The sequence below is a fragment of the Vanellus vanellus genome (genome assembly GCF_965231255.1).
Source record: "Vanellus vanellus genome assembly, chromosome: 11".
NCBI classification, from domain to species: domain Eukaryota; kingdom Metazoa; phylum Chordata; class Aves; order Charadriiformes; family Charadriidae; genus Vanellus; species Vanellus vanellus.
This window is the reverse complement of record NC_138916.1, coordinates 10,516,307-10,535,005: the sequence shown is the minus strand read 5'-3', so window position 1 is coordinate 10,535,005 and position 18,699 is coordinate 10,516,307. Positions and strand designations below refer to the sequence as shown.

General features: G+C 37.7%; 1 protein-coding gene across 1 annotated transcript in view; it reads left to right on the top strand.

The window, feature by feature from the left end:
• Window positions 1-18,699, top strand: part of UNC13C (unc-13 homolog C) — a gene marked incomplete at its 5' end in the record, with an annotated part of 181,486 nt that overhangs the window by 107,821 nt on the left and 54,966 nt on the right. The window contains 2 exons of the mRNA XM_082488673.1: window positions 887-1,020; window positions 17,321-17,406. Coding sequence (XP_082344799.1) covers window positions 887-1,020; window positions 17,321-17,406 — 220 coding nt within the window. The remainder of the gene's footprint in view (window positions 1-886; window positions 1,021-17,320; window positions 17,407-18,699) is intronic.

The following is an 18,699-nucleotide window of genomic DNA, read 5'->3' as shown; positions in this document are numbered from 1 at the left end:
TCCTTCCTCATGATTGTTACAAAAATGTAATGGGGCATCTCAGCTTCTCTGCTTTGGAAGTGAGTCTGGTTGCAGTCCTCTTCATTTACAAGGAGTATACAAAAATTCCACTTCCATGGATAGAAAAGGAATCAAATAAAATATTGGGTTTGCTCACAGCTTTAAAATCCTTGGCAAGGCAATTCCTTCATAAGCCTCTCTTTTGGATATTCCCATTTACCTTTTTCTAGTATATTTATGTGTCTAGGGATTTTCTTTTTGCCCTCGTACTTTGTAGTGTTTTCCTCTGCTTCTCTTAAACACATACTTTGTGGTTCTGCTAGTCGATTTATGAGTCCCTGGAAAGTCTCTGTGCAGAATACATTGGGCAATGGCCTTTTTTATTTTGGCTATTAAAAAATAAAGGGAAATTTAACCACTGCTTCATTTAGAGTGAACAGCATAGCAGCAGTTAGGCCCAATAACTTCAACGTATAATCCAAAACAAAACAAGAAATGTTCCTTGTCGTTGATTTTTTTTCAGTATTTATTATGTAGGGTATAAAAGTTCTGCCTCAGCATACAATTTTACCTGCACTCAGTTTCAGCACAACAAAGAATTTTAAAATGTATTTAATTAAAGTGTGGACGTGCACTAAAAAGCAAGTCTCTATTGATCTTCTTGCTGACCTGGCTGTCTTTGGACTGCATTGATATATTTCCACAGCCAGGTACAGTCTGTCATACTATCTACTCTAAGTTGGATGGACAGTCTTTGTCCAAAATTTTTGGAGATTCTTAATATGTCACTTAATATTTCCAGCCAAGTAATCATCTGTAGGAGGAAATCCCATAATAGTTCCTCTAATTTCTGTAATATAAAATATATTCAACCTTGTTTTAACAGGGTAAGAAACAAGAAGTTCCTAAAGAAGAACAGGGACCAACAACAAAGAATTTGGATTTCTGGGCACAGCTTATTACTCTGATGGTCACCATCATAGATGAAGATAAAACAGCATATACACCTGTTTTGAACCAGTAAGTAATTACTTTCCCCATAAAAATCAAGAGTCACGGATTTCTTAAAATAAGGACAGGAAATACACCTTAATCGGTAGTTGTATTTTAAATATAATCTAGCTAGAGTTTTTTTTTTAAATACAGAATATAACGTTGACGTAGTTTGATAAAGACTTAGTGCTCTGATCATGGAAAGATAACTTTTTGTTTTAGGAACACTAAAGACACGTGGTATATGAACCATCCCAAAAAGTTAAGTAGCAAAATATTATGTAAGACAACTAAATGGATAGACAGAAGGGAAAGTTCAGTGAAATTGTGTAATGGTATAAATGTTACTATAGTATCTTGGCTCCAAGGTGTTCAAATCATGCTGAGACTTTTTTAGGCATTATAATAGATTTTTAGCAATGTATTTGTAAAAGAATAATGAACTTCACAAAAAGACCCTCTCCAAATTTCTGATTGACTAGAGAGAAAGCCTAGCCAGGCTAACTTGAAAATTTATAAAATGGAGAGCGATATCCTGGACTTACTAGAGACAGAAGTTGACTTCTCAGAATTGAAGATGTAACAGATGAGGGAGGTACAATCAATAATCATGACAAGTTGAATAACGTATGGTTGATACACTAGTAGAGAAGAGAGAGCAAATCAATAAACACAGAAGGAGGAGATAGAGTGCTGGGGTTTGAAAATGAAATATACAGAAGGAGTGCAAAGGAACATATTTCACATATTAACTCTGGATAAATGGATGTCGCACTAATTGAAATGTGACATGATGAGGGTCTAGGGAAAAGTTTTAGCTCTTTTAGCTCTTTGGAGCTATTTTACAGAGAAATTCTAGAAAATCTGGGCATAGTCTAGCTGTGATGACTTATGCAAAAGTTAAAATTGAAACTTATATCCATATTATGGGTAAGCAATGGAGGTGTCTGCAGTGGCATTTAATGGAATGGTCTGAAGGGAAGCAAGAACAAGCCCATTTCTTTCAGCCAAAATAGGGTAGATGCTGAAAGGCACTCTGTACATAGAGATGCGCTTGTCTGTTGATAAAAGGTATAGTACCTTTCTATGGACCCACAGTATAATTACCAAAGAAACTCCTGGTGATAACCAGAAGTTGAAAGATACTTCATTGCCTTCTGATTCCTTCCTTTCCTTTAAATAAATGAGGGATTGTTTCAGTCCTGGGCAATGAACATCTCTTTGTTCAGTCATTTCCTGCATTGACTTTATTAAGGAACAAATTCTTACCCTACAGAGGAAAGAAAACTCTTTTCCTGTTTACTGCATTTATATAACTTCGTGGGAAGCTCCTCTATTAACGAAAGCTCTTTTTAAAACATCTAACTGGAACAAATATATACATGTGTTTCATTTCAGTCTTTTCATTGAAATTAAACAAGAGTAATTGGGGGTTAATTGTTCTAAAAATTGTTCTAACTATATTCTGACGCAGATGTGAGGGAGAAAGGAAAGGGATAAAGAGCAGAGTTCCTTTGAGGCGATTAGGAGATTCCCTAAAGTACAGCTGAATGATTGTGTAAAATGTGAAAAGAGAATCAGGAGTGGGCAGAGTTGGGGCAGATTAAGGGAGAGAGTTTGTGTGTGTGTGACTTCTTTCCCATTTTCACTGTTGTTTTGGAAGTGGAAAGGGGAACACGGGGAATAAAGAGTCTTTGAGAAATAGGAGGCACCAAGAGCAAGAGATGAATAGGTTGTGGGTGTAAAAATTTGAAAAACTCTTCAGAGTTGCTTTGAATACTTTTTTTTTTTTAAAGAAAATCTTCTCCTAATACAAAAGTAGCATATAAAAACTGTTGAGAAAAATGATAGTCTCTACCCCCTCACTTACCCCAGAAAAGAAAATCAATGAAAGGAAAATAGAAGTTGAATACATAAGAATATAGCAAAACTAAGGCTCCTTATCAGAAATATATGGCCACGCAGTGTCTCAATGGAACATTCAGGCCTATGACTATTTGAATCCTGTTGTAGAAATGAGGTTACTGAAGATCCCCAGGAGAGCTCCAAGCATTCTGATAGGAGTTTTCACAATGGTATAATATTGCTCAGAATTTTTTCCTCAACCAGTTTTGGAAACCCTATTTTTATATCTACCTTGGAGGCGAAAAAGATGCTGTGATAGAGCAGTTTGAACTGTATCAGATGATGAATCCAAATGAAACATGACATACTTGGCCCAGCAAGCATAGCAGCAACTGAAAGACCGTACCAGACCATTCAGTGGGAGTTGTGTGGGTAACCTGCAGATGTTATATGACATAAGAAACTTGACAAGTTTGAGGGGAAAATAGGAAGTCTGGTATTTAAGTTGTAAAATTCTCATTCTACTAGTTAAACCAATATAAAATGTGATTGGAACCTGATTCACTAGCAAATCTAGGACTTTACTAGCGCTTGTCAAATATGCATTGTACACACTGTGAGAGAGCAGAACTTGCTATCAAAATAAAATATCTGTCTAAAAAAGGGAACAACAAATCAAGAACAGTCTTCAACTGAAATGTGCTTGTGCATTTGGAAATCAAGATCTAAACTTCGTGCCTCTGCACATCTTTAGTAAAAAGCTTTCCATTTAATTGTATAGCACATATACTCAGAGTACTTGTAATACAACTGTGTTGTTGTAATACAAATTTAAGAAACAAGGCAGCTCTGGTGAGACTTTTAAATTTGTTATTTACTGATTCTTACATCTTTGCAATGTAAGGATCTGTTTTGTTTCCTCCGTGAACACTGTGTGTTTCATACTCTTATTTAGTACTTTAGTACTTCATAGAATCATAGAATACCAGGTGGGAAGGGACCTCAAGGGTCATCTGATCCAACCTTTCTTGGCACAATCTAGACACAATGGCCCAGATGGGGAATCCACTACTTCCCTGAGGATATTATTCCAATGACTGATCATTCTCATTGTGAAAAATTTTCCTCTTGGGTCCAATTGGAATATCCCCAGGAGTAACTTGTGCCCATTACCCTTGTTTTTTCCATGTGACTCCTTGTAAAAAGGGAGTCTCCGTCTTCTTTGTAGCCACTCTAAATACTGGCACGTGGTGATAAGGTCTCCCCTAAGCCTTCTTTTCTCAAGGCTGAAAAAAAACAATCCTCTCAGCCTTTCCTCATAATCCTCTCAGGCCTTTCCAGCCTGTCTGCATCATTTTGTATAGTGGGGACCAAACCTGAACACAATATGCCAGGTGTGGCCTGACAAGCACTGAGTAGAGTGAGATAATGACTTCTTTATCTCTGCTGGTGATGCCCTTGTTGATGCAGCTGAGCATCCTGTTGGCTTTCTTTGCCACAGCAGCACACTGTTCACTTATACTGAGCTGCTTGTCTACCAGGACCCCCAGGTCCCTTTCCACAGAGCTGCTCCCCAGCTGGGTAGATCCCAGCCTGTGCTGTGCTCCTGGATTATGTTTTCCCAGGTGCAAGACCTTACACTTGTCCTTGTTGAACTTCATCAGGTTTTGGTTAGCCCGCTCTTCCAGCCTATCCAGGTCTTCAGAAGGGAAAGCCACCCTGCAGGAAGTGTCTGGTTCCCCGTCCAGTTTGCTGTCATCAGCAAACTTCATCAGGGTACACTTGATCCCACCATCCAGATCACTTATGTTTAATATAAACAGCACTGGGACCAGTACCGATCCTTGGGGGACCCCACTTGTGACAGGTTGCCAGTTTGAAAAGGAGCTAGTGACCACCACCCTCTGGTTGCAGCCTGTCAGCCAATGCCCCAGGCACCACAAAGACCACTTGTCTAAACCGTAATGCATCAGTTTCTCTAGGAGGAGGCTGTGGGGAACCGTGTCAAAAGCCTTGGAGAAATCCAGGTAGCGAATGTGTGCCGCTCACCCCTCGTCAACCAAGCAGGTTCCTTTGTCATAGAAGGTGATCAGGTTTGTCAAGCACAATTTGTCCTTGGTGAATCCATGCTCGCTTTTCCCAATCACATGCTTCATTCTACTTGTGGGACCACCCAGGAGGATTCGTTCCATAACTTTCCCAGGGGCTGAACTTAGACTGATGGGTCTATAATTTCCTGAATCCTCCTTTAAGCCCTTCTTGTAGATGGGGGTGACATTAGCCTTCTTACAGTCTTCTGGGAAGTCCCCTGATCTCCACAACTTCTCAAAGATTATGGAGAGTGGCCTTGCAATGATGTCAGCCAGTTCTCTTAACACCCTCGGGTGGATATTGTCAGGGCCCATCGATTTGTAGGGATCAAGGTCCTGTAATAGTTTGCATACCAACTCCTCATTCACTGGCAGTGGGTCTGTGCATCAACCTGGATTTTTTGTTCCCAAGGCCTGAGGCCCAATGGTGTTGGTAAAGACGGAGGTGAAGAAAGCATTGAGAACCTCTGCCTTTTCAGCATTATCAGGGACTAATTCACCTCTCCTGTTTAATGGCGGGCCAATATTTTCCTGCTGTTTCTGCTTGTTGTTTACATACCTGAAGAATCCTTTCTTGTAGTTTTTGACATCTCTGCCAATCTAAATTTGAGCTGAGCTTTTGTTTTTCTAACTGCATTTCTGCACGCCCTGGCAATGCCCTTGTAGTTCTCAACAGGTATTCATCTGCTTTTCCATCTCTGGTACACTTCTGTTCTGGTTTTGAGCAGACTCAGAAGCTCACAGTTAAGCCAAGGGGGTCTCTTGCTCCACCTACTTCCCTTACCTTTAAAGGGGATGAACTGTTTTTGCGCTTCCAGGAGAGCGCTCTTGAAAAACTCCCAGCACTCGCTAGCTCCTTTATCCTCCATGGAAGCTTCCCACAGAATCCCTCCTAGCTGAGCTCTGAGCGAGCTGAAGTTTGCTCTTCTAAAATCTAAACCCTTTGTCTTTGTATTAACCTTCAGCGTGCTCAGCAGGATCCCAAACTTCTCAAAATTGTGATCACTGCAGCCAAGGCTGCAAGATATTACAAAGCAGGATTTCTTGGTTTGTGAGTAGCAAGTCCAGCAGTGCCTCATTCCTGGATGGCACATCTAGCATCTGTATGAGGAAACAGTCCTCTACGCATTCCAGGAACTTGATGGATGACGTGTGAGCTGCTGTATTGTTCTTCCAACAAATGTCTGGGTAGTTGAAGTCGCCCATAACAACCAGGTTCTGTTGACCTGAAGCTTGCTTAAGTGACCCAAATATTGCTTCGTTGGCCTTTTCATCTTGGTTTGGAAGTCAGTAGCAGATGCCTACTGCAAGATCCCCCTTGGAAATGACCCCTCTGATCTTGCCCCAGAGGCATTCAATAGGGCTTCCACAATCACCATAGCTGAATTTTATACATTCAAGGTTCTCCTTAACATAGAGTGCGACTCCTTCTCCTTTTCTTCCCTGCCTGTCTTTACGAAACAACCTAGAGCCATCCATCGTGATCCTCCAGTTATGTGAGTTGTCCCACCATGTTACAGTTATTCCTGTCATATCATAACTTTCTGACTTGGCACAGAGCTCCAGTTCTTCCTGTTTGTTCCCCAGGCTGTGCGCATTGTATACATACACTTGAGGTGGTTAGTCTTCTGGTTCTCATCTTGAGGGGCAGCTAAGGAACATTTGTTGCTGCTCTGGTTGGTCTGGCTTATTCCCCAGTTGGTTGCAGTGGCATGAGCATCACCACTTTGGACCCTGCCCTCCCAGGTCATAGAATCATAGAATGGTTTGGGTTTGAAGGGACCTTGAAGATCATCTAGTTCCAGCCCCCCCACCATGGGCAGGGACACCTTCCACTAGACCAGAGTCCTTCGGTTTAAAGCCTGCCTCACCAAGTTGGCCAGCCTGCTGCCAAACATTCCCTTGCCTCTTCTAGACAGGTGGATCCCATCCATCCCTAGCAGGCTATAGTCATCAAAGAATGTCCCATTGTCATAAAAGCTCAAACCACAACACAGATCAACATGTGTACAGCTTTTGCAGGTACTTTCCTTTTCTCCAGGAGAAGGGTCTGGGCACTCGCTGCAACCTACTGTCTGTACTGGTCTCCTTCCTTACCAATTTTATATGGGTAGAAGGACTTTTTTAGTACTACACTGGGTAGAAGTACTTCTTTTGTACTTTTTAGTACTGTGTTTTGGTGACTCCTGCAGAGCATATTGAAATACTGTCTTAGCTAGCCCTTGAAATTTTCAGTCTTTGTCTGAAGCTAAAAATCACATTTTGAAAGAAAAATAAAAATCATAGCTATCATTCAAGAACAAATTATATTAATGTTGTCTGAGATTACCAGGGTTGGATACCCACAATATTATCTGATTCACTGAAGAACCAAGAAGTGATACCTTTTGTTAGTTGGGTAAAGAAAGCATAAATGGTGCTTCAGAAGAGCTGATCAAAGATACTTAGAGAAAGTACCCGAATGTGAAATAGTATTGCAAAATCTCTTAGGAACTTGTATTTGCAATTAGAGATAAGAACTTGCAGCAATGTCAGCACTATCTTCTTGGAGAAGACTCAGTGACTACCCAACTGTGAAAGGGTATGTTAGGATAAAAAACAGCCTACATGAAGTGGGAAAAAAAAGTTATATGATTAGGAGTTAAATTTTGGAAGTCAGAAAGCATTAGCTTAAAATTTAAAAAGTCAAGATAGATTAAACATTGCAAAAGAAAATAAAAGAGCAAAGAAAAAATTAATACAATGGGACTGAGTTCTCTTTGCGGTGAACATGGTGTTTAGTTGAAATATGATCTGGGCATTCAGAAGTTAAAGGAGGCTAACACAGGGCAAGGAACCTAACTGAAAGATGTTGTTGCCAACACAGAATGGCAAATGATACTGAATGTTTGGAAATGGAAATGATCAGAGCTGCTGTAAAAGCAAGACTCCAAGAGGTTTCACGCATTCCTTCACCATTCCATAGTGTGGAAAGAACTCGCACGTGAAATCTGCTGGAGCAGATTTCCTCATGCTTCAGGAGCTGGAATACTTAATAAATCCACGGGGTCAAGGGTAGTAACTTATATTGAAGAAACATCATAACTATAACCTGTGAGTTATGAAATATATGTTAGTGGGGAAAAAATACAAACCAAAAGCGTGGCAGGAAGTAAAAAATTCAGGTGAACTATATAATAAATTGGCTAACTCTAGAATGTGTCTTTGATAATGGAAAGTGTATCTGACGTGTTTTATGTCTTGATTCAGTGATATTCCCCATTATCAATGAAGCCTATGAATATCACTTATTTCATTAAAATTGTGACCTTTATCCTGTTTAACAAAGCAATATTCTGTTCTTTCACAAGATCTGCTGTCATTTTCTCATGTAGCAATGTATCATACATTTTAAGACCAGATTAGTTATATAGGCTGTATAAGGTATCTGTCTTGTCCATTATGTTTTCTTCAGGAAAAGGAACATTGCTTTGGTTAAAAATAAAAACTTTGGATAGGTGGAGGATAGAGCACAAAAAGTGAGAATAAATGAACTCTTTCCTCAAGGTTTAAAGTGCATGTTTTCCAAAATCAGGGAGACCTTTTAAGAACTAGTGAATCAGTGACCTGTTGCTGCACGCGCAGCACAAAAATGAGTGTATTTACACCGCAGGACCAGACTCTAGCACCTGAATGAGACTGGACCCACCATGTATGGAATATGAGCTGTTCTGAGAATGTGCATCTGAGGTTCAGGGACTTTGATATTCTTAAAATGTTGCAGACTGCAGATTTAATAGGACAAATTAAGAAAAAGCATTTTTAATTGTTGTGACAGGAATTTCTTAGTTTAGGCTTGCACTAGAGACATGCAGTGCTATCTAGGATAAATGCTTTTGGGGTTTATTTATGTTTTGCTTCACACATTGATTCTTCTCCTTTTCTTTTAAGCTGAGTTCTATTTCATTCCATTGATCTGTGCTTTTATATATAGCAGTTTGTTAGAACTAGCCAGTGTAAACAGTTTTCATTAAATTTTTGCTTAATTAAAATCAATAGAGAGAAGACGTTCATAAGTGGCTAGCTTTTATATGCAAAGTAGTATTTTTGGAAATATGTTGAAACAATCATGTTCAGGCAACTTAATAGTTAACTTATTTCTCATTAAAACCTAGCAAATTCTGTTTATTAAGAAGTTCCACCAAATAGTATTGTATGGTTGACATACAAGTTGAGGATTAGAGACTGTCATGCAAGTGAGGAAGGCGATTTTAATAGCAATGTTTTGGATAAACTGAGATTTTATAGTATTGCTCTAAGAATGACAGAGAAACTGGGAAAATTATGGCCTATGAGACAGAAATAATTGTAGCAAGAGGAAGCAATGACTGATAGAGCACTCTCACGGTCGTCCTCTTGCTTCACTGAGAAATTTAAAATGTATGGCTTTTACAAGGTTACAAAATGTAATTTGTAGTGGTTTGCATGAGAAATTTCTTTGGTATTTGCTACTTAGGGACCAAATTCCAAAATAGTTTGCAAAAGAAAAGTCATCTTACCTAAAAATAAGGTGACAAAATACAAATAATACAAAATTCCTTACTTATATAGATGCTTTAGAATTTTACCTTTGATTATCACTTCCCTTTAATAAGGCAGCTGCTCCTGTTGCTTGTGTGGAAAGTCTTTAGCATGTGGAAAAATTTGTGTGCTTCTGGTGTGTGTTAAGCTTTGTTAGTTTCTCATATACACTGCAACAATAACTATGATAGTTGCATAATACCCGTAACAATGAAAGCTGTGTAATACCCATCAGTCTCTGTTATAAGTATGGAAACTAGCATGACTTTTAGAAAGGAAGTTCAGAGACAACTTGGAATTAAGTATACACATAGCCCATAAAAACTAACTTAAAGTATAAAAATGATGGAAGCACGTATTTTACTAAATGCTTAGACAAAGGGAACAAAAAGAGGATTGACTCCACAACACCAGAAATTTGCAAATCCTTCTGTGGATTCACACACAGGAAAGAACCCCAAATTTTCCATTATGCATAGTTCTTAGATCCCAGGCTTAACAGTGCACAAAAGGACAGCACGTGTAGACTGATATACTTGTGCTTCATTACCATGATGGATGAGGTGTTAACCAAATTGTAGAATAATGAGCTTAATAATTAGTACTAGGCAGATACTCATAATGCAGGAGACTGAAGGACGCTATCTCCTTTATGTACTGCTTTACAGCTTCCAGAGTTACAGCGCCTCTGCTTTTGAGAGCAGATCATGGCTACCATCATCCTGTTAGAACAAATGATCTCAAAAGGAAAAGGTGTTTGTATAAACTAGTCCTTATATGAATGCTATTAACTGCCCTTCCAACTTGATGGAGAAATTCTAGGATGCATACTTCTTTTCTGACAAATGTGTCTCTCATGTTCCTTTAATTATATCTCCTTCTCCGAGTAGGGTAAAAGATTTTGCAAAATGCAATTAAGTCCCTAATTCCTTTCTTGGGTTTCTTTCAAGGAGTTTCATCTGAGAGAGGACTTGGGATTTATTCCGGTAATTGCATTTCTGGAGTGCAGTTAAGATAGAGCTTAGGAAAAAGAGAAATAACTTTGCTTTTTTTTGCCACCTTTTACCTGAAATGCAAGAACCTGAAATGCTGTTTTCATTAGAGTAAGAAATATGTGATAGGAGTCAATGCTTATTTACATAAAGATGTACCTAGATTATTGGTTCCATCTCCTTGCTCAGAATGACCAGATGAGCCATTGCACAGAAGTATGGCACCCAGTAAGCTCCTTGTCTTCCATTTCTGTCACCATCCATTTTAAGAATTCTTAGGGCTTTTTCTGCCTGCAGCTCACGCAACTTAGAGATGGTCTTTGATTTGCAAAAATAAACCCTAGACTATCCAACTTAGTTCCAACTAACCATTTGACTAGCTTCTTATGCAGTCCAGCTCTTTCAACCATATGAGGAGATTTGATCTCTTTCTCTTGAGCTTGTCAGAGTGCGTGGGATACCCTTTGGCTTTATTTGGATTAGTTTTTGAATCCCAGCCCCACTTTAGCATCCATTAACATCTTGTGCACAACAGTAAATCAAGCTAAGAAATCCTTGTAACTTATTTGGAATTGAATAATAATTTCAATCCTCTAGTGAGGGATTGTTTTTCACTGAGCTCATTCATCTGTAAGTTTCTCTTACATCAAACCTATTAAGAAATGAAGAATCAGCCCTGCACGTGACTCTAATTGTTGTGTATTTTGTCAGAGAACCAGAGAACTTCTAAACTAATCTAACTACCTGGGTCTGTGAAGAATTTGACTATGAATTTTTTAAATATAGTGAATTTAAAAGACTCTTCTAGAGGATTCATGTTTTCTTTATATTTTAATGCTTTGACTATTTTTTGCTTTCAAATGTGTGTGTATTTTGATATATGTTGGCATTTGCCTTCAGTTGTGGCCCCAAATGCATATAAACCAGTGATGACTGCTTTGAACTGTGACATATGACTTTCTTGAGCGGTGTCTGAGTATTCTATGTGAAGGTCACTTTTAGGCAAAACAAATAGAGTTATATAGCTTATTCTGTCGTTATTCTTAGCCAGAAAGATCTATTACAGTTGAAAAAACATTATTGCTGCTACTGACATTTGGAACCAAACTCAAGATGTGCCAGAACTATTTATAGCACAAATTAAAAGTTGTACTTAGGGTTTTCAAGTAGTGATTTCAGCATTATAACAGGAAGGAATGTAATATAACATGGAACTTGTAAGAAGCTGTCTTCTTTTTTACAATACTATTTTTAGAGTCCTCCAAGGAGTTTTAACACTGGCTGCAAATGTCAAGCCTAGGCTTTTTTCATTATTCTTTATCTATAGATGTATAGATGTTAAAAGTAGAAAATTAAGAGGGTGTTGAAAATATTAAATATACATAATATACTTAGAAGCAAAGCCATCTGAACAAATTAATACTGAAGAATAACAGTCAATAAAATCTCAGTCATGTTTTGCTCTGCAGTTTACATTACTGCTTATTGTATACAATCCTAATGTGAGCGTTCTTCAAAACGCTGAAAATGCAGCCTGTCGGTTCTTTCAGACAGTGAAATATGGCTGATGGCATACTAAGTGCATCTCTGACAAAGTGCAAGCTGGAGGCAAGGGAAGAGTAAGCTTTTTTGGAGACATGTACTTGGAGATAAATATCAAATGTTAATTGATCACCTGGAATTTTCTATTCTAATTTATTTCACATTTTCTCTGAATATTCCTGTAATAGTACGTGTATATATATTGATATGTATGTATGTATATTAAAGCAAACTAGAACCATGTCCTGGTTGGGAAGAGGGCTCAGAAGGAAGATTCAAAAGCTTAAGTTCTCTTGCTGACTGACATTCACCTGTCACAGGATCTTAAGCAAGTCATTTCTACTTTGCCTTCTTCCCCATTGTCTGCCATGTCTTTTTAAAATGTGTGTTTTGAAGGTCAGTGATTTTCTTTTATTACATATTTTAAAGTTCCTGCATGGTAATTTCTTAAATCTCCCAGAAGCCTCTAAGTGCTGCTGTAATGCAAATAATAAATTATGTATTACTATTACATGACTAATCTTAGAAACATGAGTAACCAAATTAAAGTAAACGTGACTACTCATGCATAAAGCTGTCTCTGAGGAAAATTATGGCAGGAGTGGTACATACCGTAGCCATACCAATTACACTCCCCCACAGGAAAAAAGGCTTGCACTTGTACTTAGTACATATATACATAAAGTCTTCATCGGTATTCTGCAGTCTCAAGTTGTGCATGTGCCCTTATATGCTTAATCAAATGCACAAATGGTATTCTAACAATGGGGTAGATTGTTTAAAAGACATAGTAAAAGTTAGGAAGATTAAAACCAGATATGTTAGTATAAATTGCGAAGTAGACATGACGCAATTTTCAATCCTTCCCTTAGATAAAGGTACAAACCACCCAGCAAGTAACAGAGACTAGAAGCGTACTGTGAACATTGAATATATATACTGTGAATATTTTCCAGTAACTCCTGGCAGATGGTAAACCACTAGAAGCGTTCTTGATTCTTTCCTAGAAAAATGAAGACTGTAAAAAAGTCCTGCAGGCGTTAACCAGCTTGTCACTGCATGACAGATTCCTTCGTAACAATCAAATCAACAAAAATGAACATAATGTTCATTGAAATAATGCAGACATTTCCCACATTGTTCACACAAACAGTCCTGCTTGTGGAGTTAAATGGAACATTCCTTTCAAGCTTGTCATTTTACAGTTGGTTTCTGTACTTGCTCTGGTAGGACCAATTTGTATTGGCATTCATACTTACCACAGAGATGCTGATGTATGTTGACATTAGATTTCAATCACAGTCTGTCAGCCTGCCCTCATCACACCTGTTTTGGAATCAGTGATGCTGCTCCTCTAAATGAGATCTGCAAAGTCATTATCTGTGTAACACAGTGCAGAAGATGCAGATCATGGTGTGTAATGAGATTTACTGTCACTGGCTTGCACCTTAAGTCCTAACAGTAATGTAGCTCAAAGAGGAAGATATCTTGCATTATCAGCAGCATGGAGGTCAATGGACTTTTGTTCCGTGCCCATCAACACAAGGTCTGGGATGTGGTATAAGAAATAGCTAAACCATAGTCTGTTTGAATGGTACCACCTCTGCTACTATTAGCGAAGCTGAACCAGCTTCACTGGTGGATACTGGAGTTTAAATGAATGGAGAACGTCACTTTTGACGCATTTGGGAGAAGTGTGGAAGGAAGCTTCTGTTTCTGATGCACTACATTTAACAAAGTATGTAAAAAAAATCGCCTATTTGAAGTTCTACAAAACTTTAACTTATTTTCTTGATATCTATTTTAGTATTCCCACACTTGCATAAGAACTCTGTCAAATGGAAATGAAGTGGATAATCGAGACTTGTGGACAATTTGACATGTTTTAAAATGCCTATTTCAATGGTTTCTCTTGGGTTTATATTTAAAATACACAAGTGATTCTTTGATTTTTAATAAGAAATTAAAAGGTCGTTTGGATTTCATTTATTTTTTTTTTTTAATCTATGGAGATCTCAAAGAATATTTTTTTTTCCAGGGGTGTTTTTAATTGCCTCTTTTCAGGCTTTGATAAAGGAGATCTTAGAAACCGTGACATTTGTTAATAAAACAAATTTCATGCAACAGAAGAATGTTAATCAAAATACAGTACTATGAAAAGCTCAGCTACCTTTCTAGCAAGTTAAGGACCTTAAGCAGAGACCAAATCCTGCTACCCTCATGAATAAAGCTGCTAGTGCAGTGAGTTGTAGCTTGCATACTAACACATTGGGCTGCATTAGCAAGACCACAGCCCACAGGCTGAAGGAAGCGATTGCTTCCCTCTGGTCAGAACCTGTGACACTGCATTTGGATGGTTGTTTCCAGTCTCGACTTCCCAGTACAGAACAGACATTGTCAAGCTGGAGAACTACAGTGGAGGACAGCCAAGAAGAATAGGGGGATGGAACGCGTGATGTGTGAGGAGAGCTGAGGGAGCTGTTTGTACAGCCGGAGGAAAACACAGCTAAGGGCAGTGCCGATTGCATTCTTCAGCTTCCCAATGAGGTGTTATAAGGAAAAGACAGAGCCAAACCACTTCCAGAAGTGCACAGGAAAAGGCACGAGCACAGTTTTCAGGTAGGGAAACTCATATTGGCTATACAGCTGCAAATCCACATCCCACAGTGAGAGGGGTCAAAGACTGAAATATGTTGCCCAGAAAGGTTGTATCAGTTTAATGTTTGGAGGTAGTCAGAATTCAGCTGTACAGGCCCTGAGCAACCTGACATAACTTTGAGGTTCTCTTTGCTTTAAGCTAGATGACCTTCAGGTGTCCATTCCAGCTTAAATTGTTCAAAAATTCTGTAAAAATAGCTCAATTCTATAGCTATAATGTGATAAGCAATTAGTTTTACTTTCTGAATAGGGATTAAATTATCTGGAAGTCACACCATTATACTGTAGGAAACTTTAATGAAATAAAGTCTAGCTGAACCCTGGCAAGCTATGTGATGTCCTTTCCAAGCATGTTAATGCTTGGAGAAGTGTATTTTATGGCTAATATTGCAGCACAATGAGATCTACGGGCATATTAGGTACTAGTTCATTAGCATGTTAAATCAATTTCACTGGCTGAAAATGTTGATTAGGTTAACTGCCCACATTACATTAGTAACCTACTTTGGACAAAATAAAAATTATTATTTGAGTCTCTGATGAATACACCTACAGGTATCATAAGTGCACGAAGCAAATTAATTACATGTGAAAAGTAAGTTTTATACTAAAATACAGTGGGCTTTCTGTTGTATGATCATTTTTGTCACAGTAATCTCCTGCTAAGAGGTCACCGTGTTGGGTAAAATGAAAGAGGATGTATGGAAACTGCGGTCAATCCTGCAGGGATGTATACAAAAATGTATCCATGCGATGATAAAATTGCAAATATCCATACCCTAGGCACTGGATGGAAGGATTTCTTTGGTCTGTCCAGTTGATTATGCATTAGCTTTATATTTCTCAGGGACAAAGAAGTTGCTGTCTCTGGGCATGAACTTTAGGTACCTAACTGAAGTCTGGTGGGATGCATCGAGGGTACTGTGTCAAACTACAGGAATGTAAACAACATAGTGGAAAGTTAATTGCAGTTTGTGTGGGCGTGTGTTTTCACAAGTTAAAATGTATACACATATATATACCGCTAATCAAACAAATGACCCATCCCTGCATCATGGCTAGCTTTGCATTATGGACAAAAGACAGTGTGAGTATTAAATCAACTTTTAAATATTTCCTCAGAGCAACATTGTCAAAGTTCAAGTCTGCCGCTAAGAGAGCGCGCAGACTGGACTGGAGGTAAAGAAATTAAGACAGTTATAGTTAAAATACATTTGAGCTTTTGAACAACAATTAATTTTGCATTAACAGAATTAATACAAAGTTCTGTAATTGAGCAACTGTTAGCGTAATGAAGGCATATCAGTGATCTGAGCTAGCGATTGCTTCATATTAAAGTGACAGAGTTAATGAGCTGTTTAAGTAATTTTTCTTTGCAGATACAATCAGGGTCAAATATGTCCCTGGAAAGAATTCTGGAAAGAATACATTACTTAGATTATATTATTCTTATCTTAAAGGTGCACATAATTCTCATTCTTTCTTTGGCAATAATAATTTTGTTTTACATTTTTACAAAAATTATTGCAGAACACTTTCTGAATTTGATTAGTGCTCCAATAAAAGGTCAAAATACTGTGGATCAAATTCTCTGCTGCTGTAAAGGGGTGTACTAAACGCAAGACAAAAGCCATACAGCTCTGTGTGTTTCCTCCTTAATACAGTCTTTAATGATTTTCTGTAGTCATTGTGGTGAACTGCGAGTGCATTGGCATGGCTTTCCCTACACCGCTGGCGTATAAACAACTCTCCTACCGCTCAGAGGTTCTGTGCAGGACTTCCTGCTCTCCAGCTGTGTGACGTGCTTTGGTCTGCTTCTCTGCCCTGAGAACTGTTCATATGAATGTCAGTCCCACACCTGCAGTAAGGACAGGCGCGCTTTTTTTTTTTTTTTTTTTTTGACAAAAAAAAGGACAGACAAATAGCTCTTCTTTTAAACATGATATGAAACTAAAATGTCAGCTTTTACTAGTAGCTAACGGTGAAGATGGCAAACGGAAGATTAAAGCTTTTCTTTTACATAGAATATGAAGCAGATGGGATCTATGAAAAAGTTGTGGTAAAATACTTACTTGATAACAGCAAAAAAAAAATCTAAAAAGGACTGTTTTTCAAAGATGATCAAACTAAAAGTTTTAGTCAAAAGTATGCATTTTTCTACCCTTTATATTCTTTACTGTTTTATCCGTACTTCAAGGTGAAAGTTTTCGAACAGTGAATTGGATTCAACTAGTATAAACCAATATAGCTTCACAGACAACTTCACTATGTTCCAGTGTAATAAGTGAAATAAGGAAAACCTGTAGCTGCTAAACATCTGAGCCAACTGTTTGAGGTTTTTCGTAAGCTGATTTATCTAGAGTTGAGAGTTGTCTGCAAGATAGATGAATGCTTCTTGATTTAAAATGTCATGTGAGGGAATTGGTGCAACATTTAACTAATTACTTACTTAGGCCCCTGACAATAGACTAAGGAAAGGTTTTATTTGAAGATTGGATGGTTCTTATAATTGTACAAAACACAAAATACAGTAAGTGCATACTAGGGCAATTATTTTGTGGAAATATTTGCCTTTCTGCTGTGCAGCTGTAAGCATAATTTCTAGCAGCAGGTGAACTGATGTAATGTGGTTGATTGCAGGTTCCCGCAAGAGCTGAACATGGGAAAAATCAGTGCTGAAATCATGTGGACTCTGTTTGCCCAGGACATGAAATATGCTCTGGAAGGTAATTAGAACAAACTATTAATTACGCTAGAGAGTTCACCAAGACTGACTGCCACTGCAAATCACACCGGGCATCAGATTTCTGTGGGTGGTAAGAGTTTTCTAACATACTTGTTTAAGATGTTGCATAGGTTAGTCAAAACGAAGTGTTGTAAATGAAGAAAATCATTGTACTGCAACTAAATGAAGTTACTGTGGAAGAAGGAGACAAAAGAACTGTAACTTGAAATGCTATTTCTTATTACCTAAATCTGACAAAATCATCAATGTCCAGAAAACCACAAATATGCTTGCTAGAGAGCTTTGTAGGCATTCATTATTTTCTTACTAGCTGAAAATGGCTAATTTGCCAGTAAAAAACATCTACAAAATGAAGTTGTGGAAAAAGCATACACAGATAATTAAACCTTTTTGTGTTCAAAAGGCAGGTTGTATTCATTCTGATTCCAACAGAATCAAATGCAGTTTCCTTTTATTGTTTAATACAGTACTGTGATCAACCATAAGATATATTCCTTTTCTCTATAGCAGATAATCTGTAACTAATGGTTTCAAACCTACTCATTAAAATATGGTTATTGCATAAAACCAAGTAAAAATACCTACATGAAACTTTAAAAAAAAATACTGAAGAGAAGGAATTAAGGAAATAGTCTTAATTAATGAAAGAAATATTGCCAGCTTATATACATGTATTCGCACAAACTTTTAGATCATTGTTAAAAACCTGACTCTTGAAAATAAGTTCATAGAACTCTCTCTAACTAGTATTTTTTTTTGCAGCACAAAAAATGATGGTATTAGTTGAAGTTCACCAATTTTCTTTACCTATTAAACAGATTTCAGGTTGTTGTGGTCTTCAAACCAGTACACAGGTTTCAATATGAGAAATGCAAGACGATCTTGGTTTCCATCTGAGTATAGGGTTTCCGTTAGAGTGTAGCTAAGGTGAATTGGAAACTAAATGGATCAAATTGGAATTTGATCAATAAACTAGTTTTTTGCGTTGTAAGATACGTAATTGTTGTCTCGTACGTATACAATCTCTACAGAATTTCTCTCCATAATGAAAAAAAAAGAAAGAAAAAAAGAAGTAAAGAAAAAGTATATCAGAAACCAATTGTAAAGCAGTCAGTGCAGTTTATAATCTCATGGTCAACCCCAACATGATGTGAAACTATTTATAATATAGAGTACTGTTTTTTAAAAACAAAATAAAATTTTTCTCATCCTTTATAAAAAAAAATCTTATTCAGAGATAGAGAGGATTTGTAGTGCTAGCCAATTTTTTTTT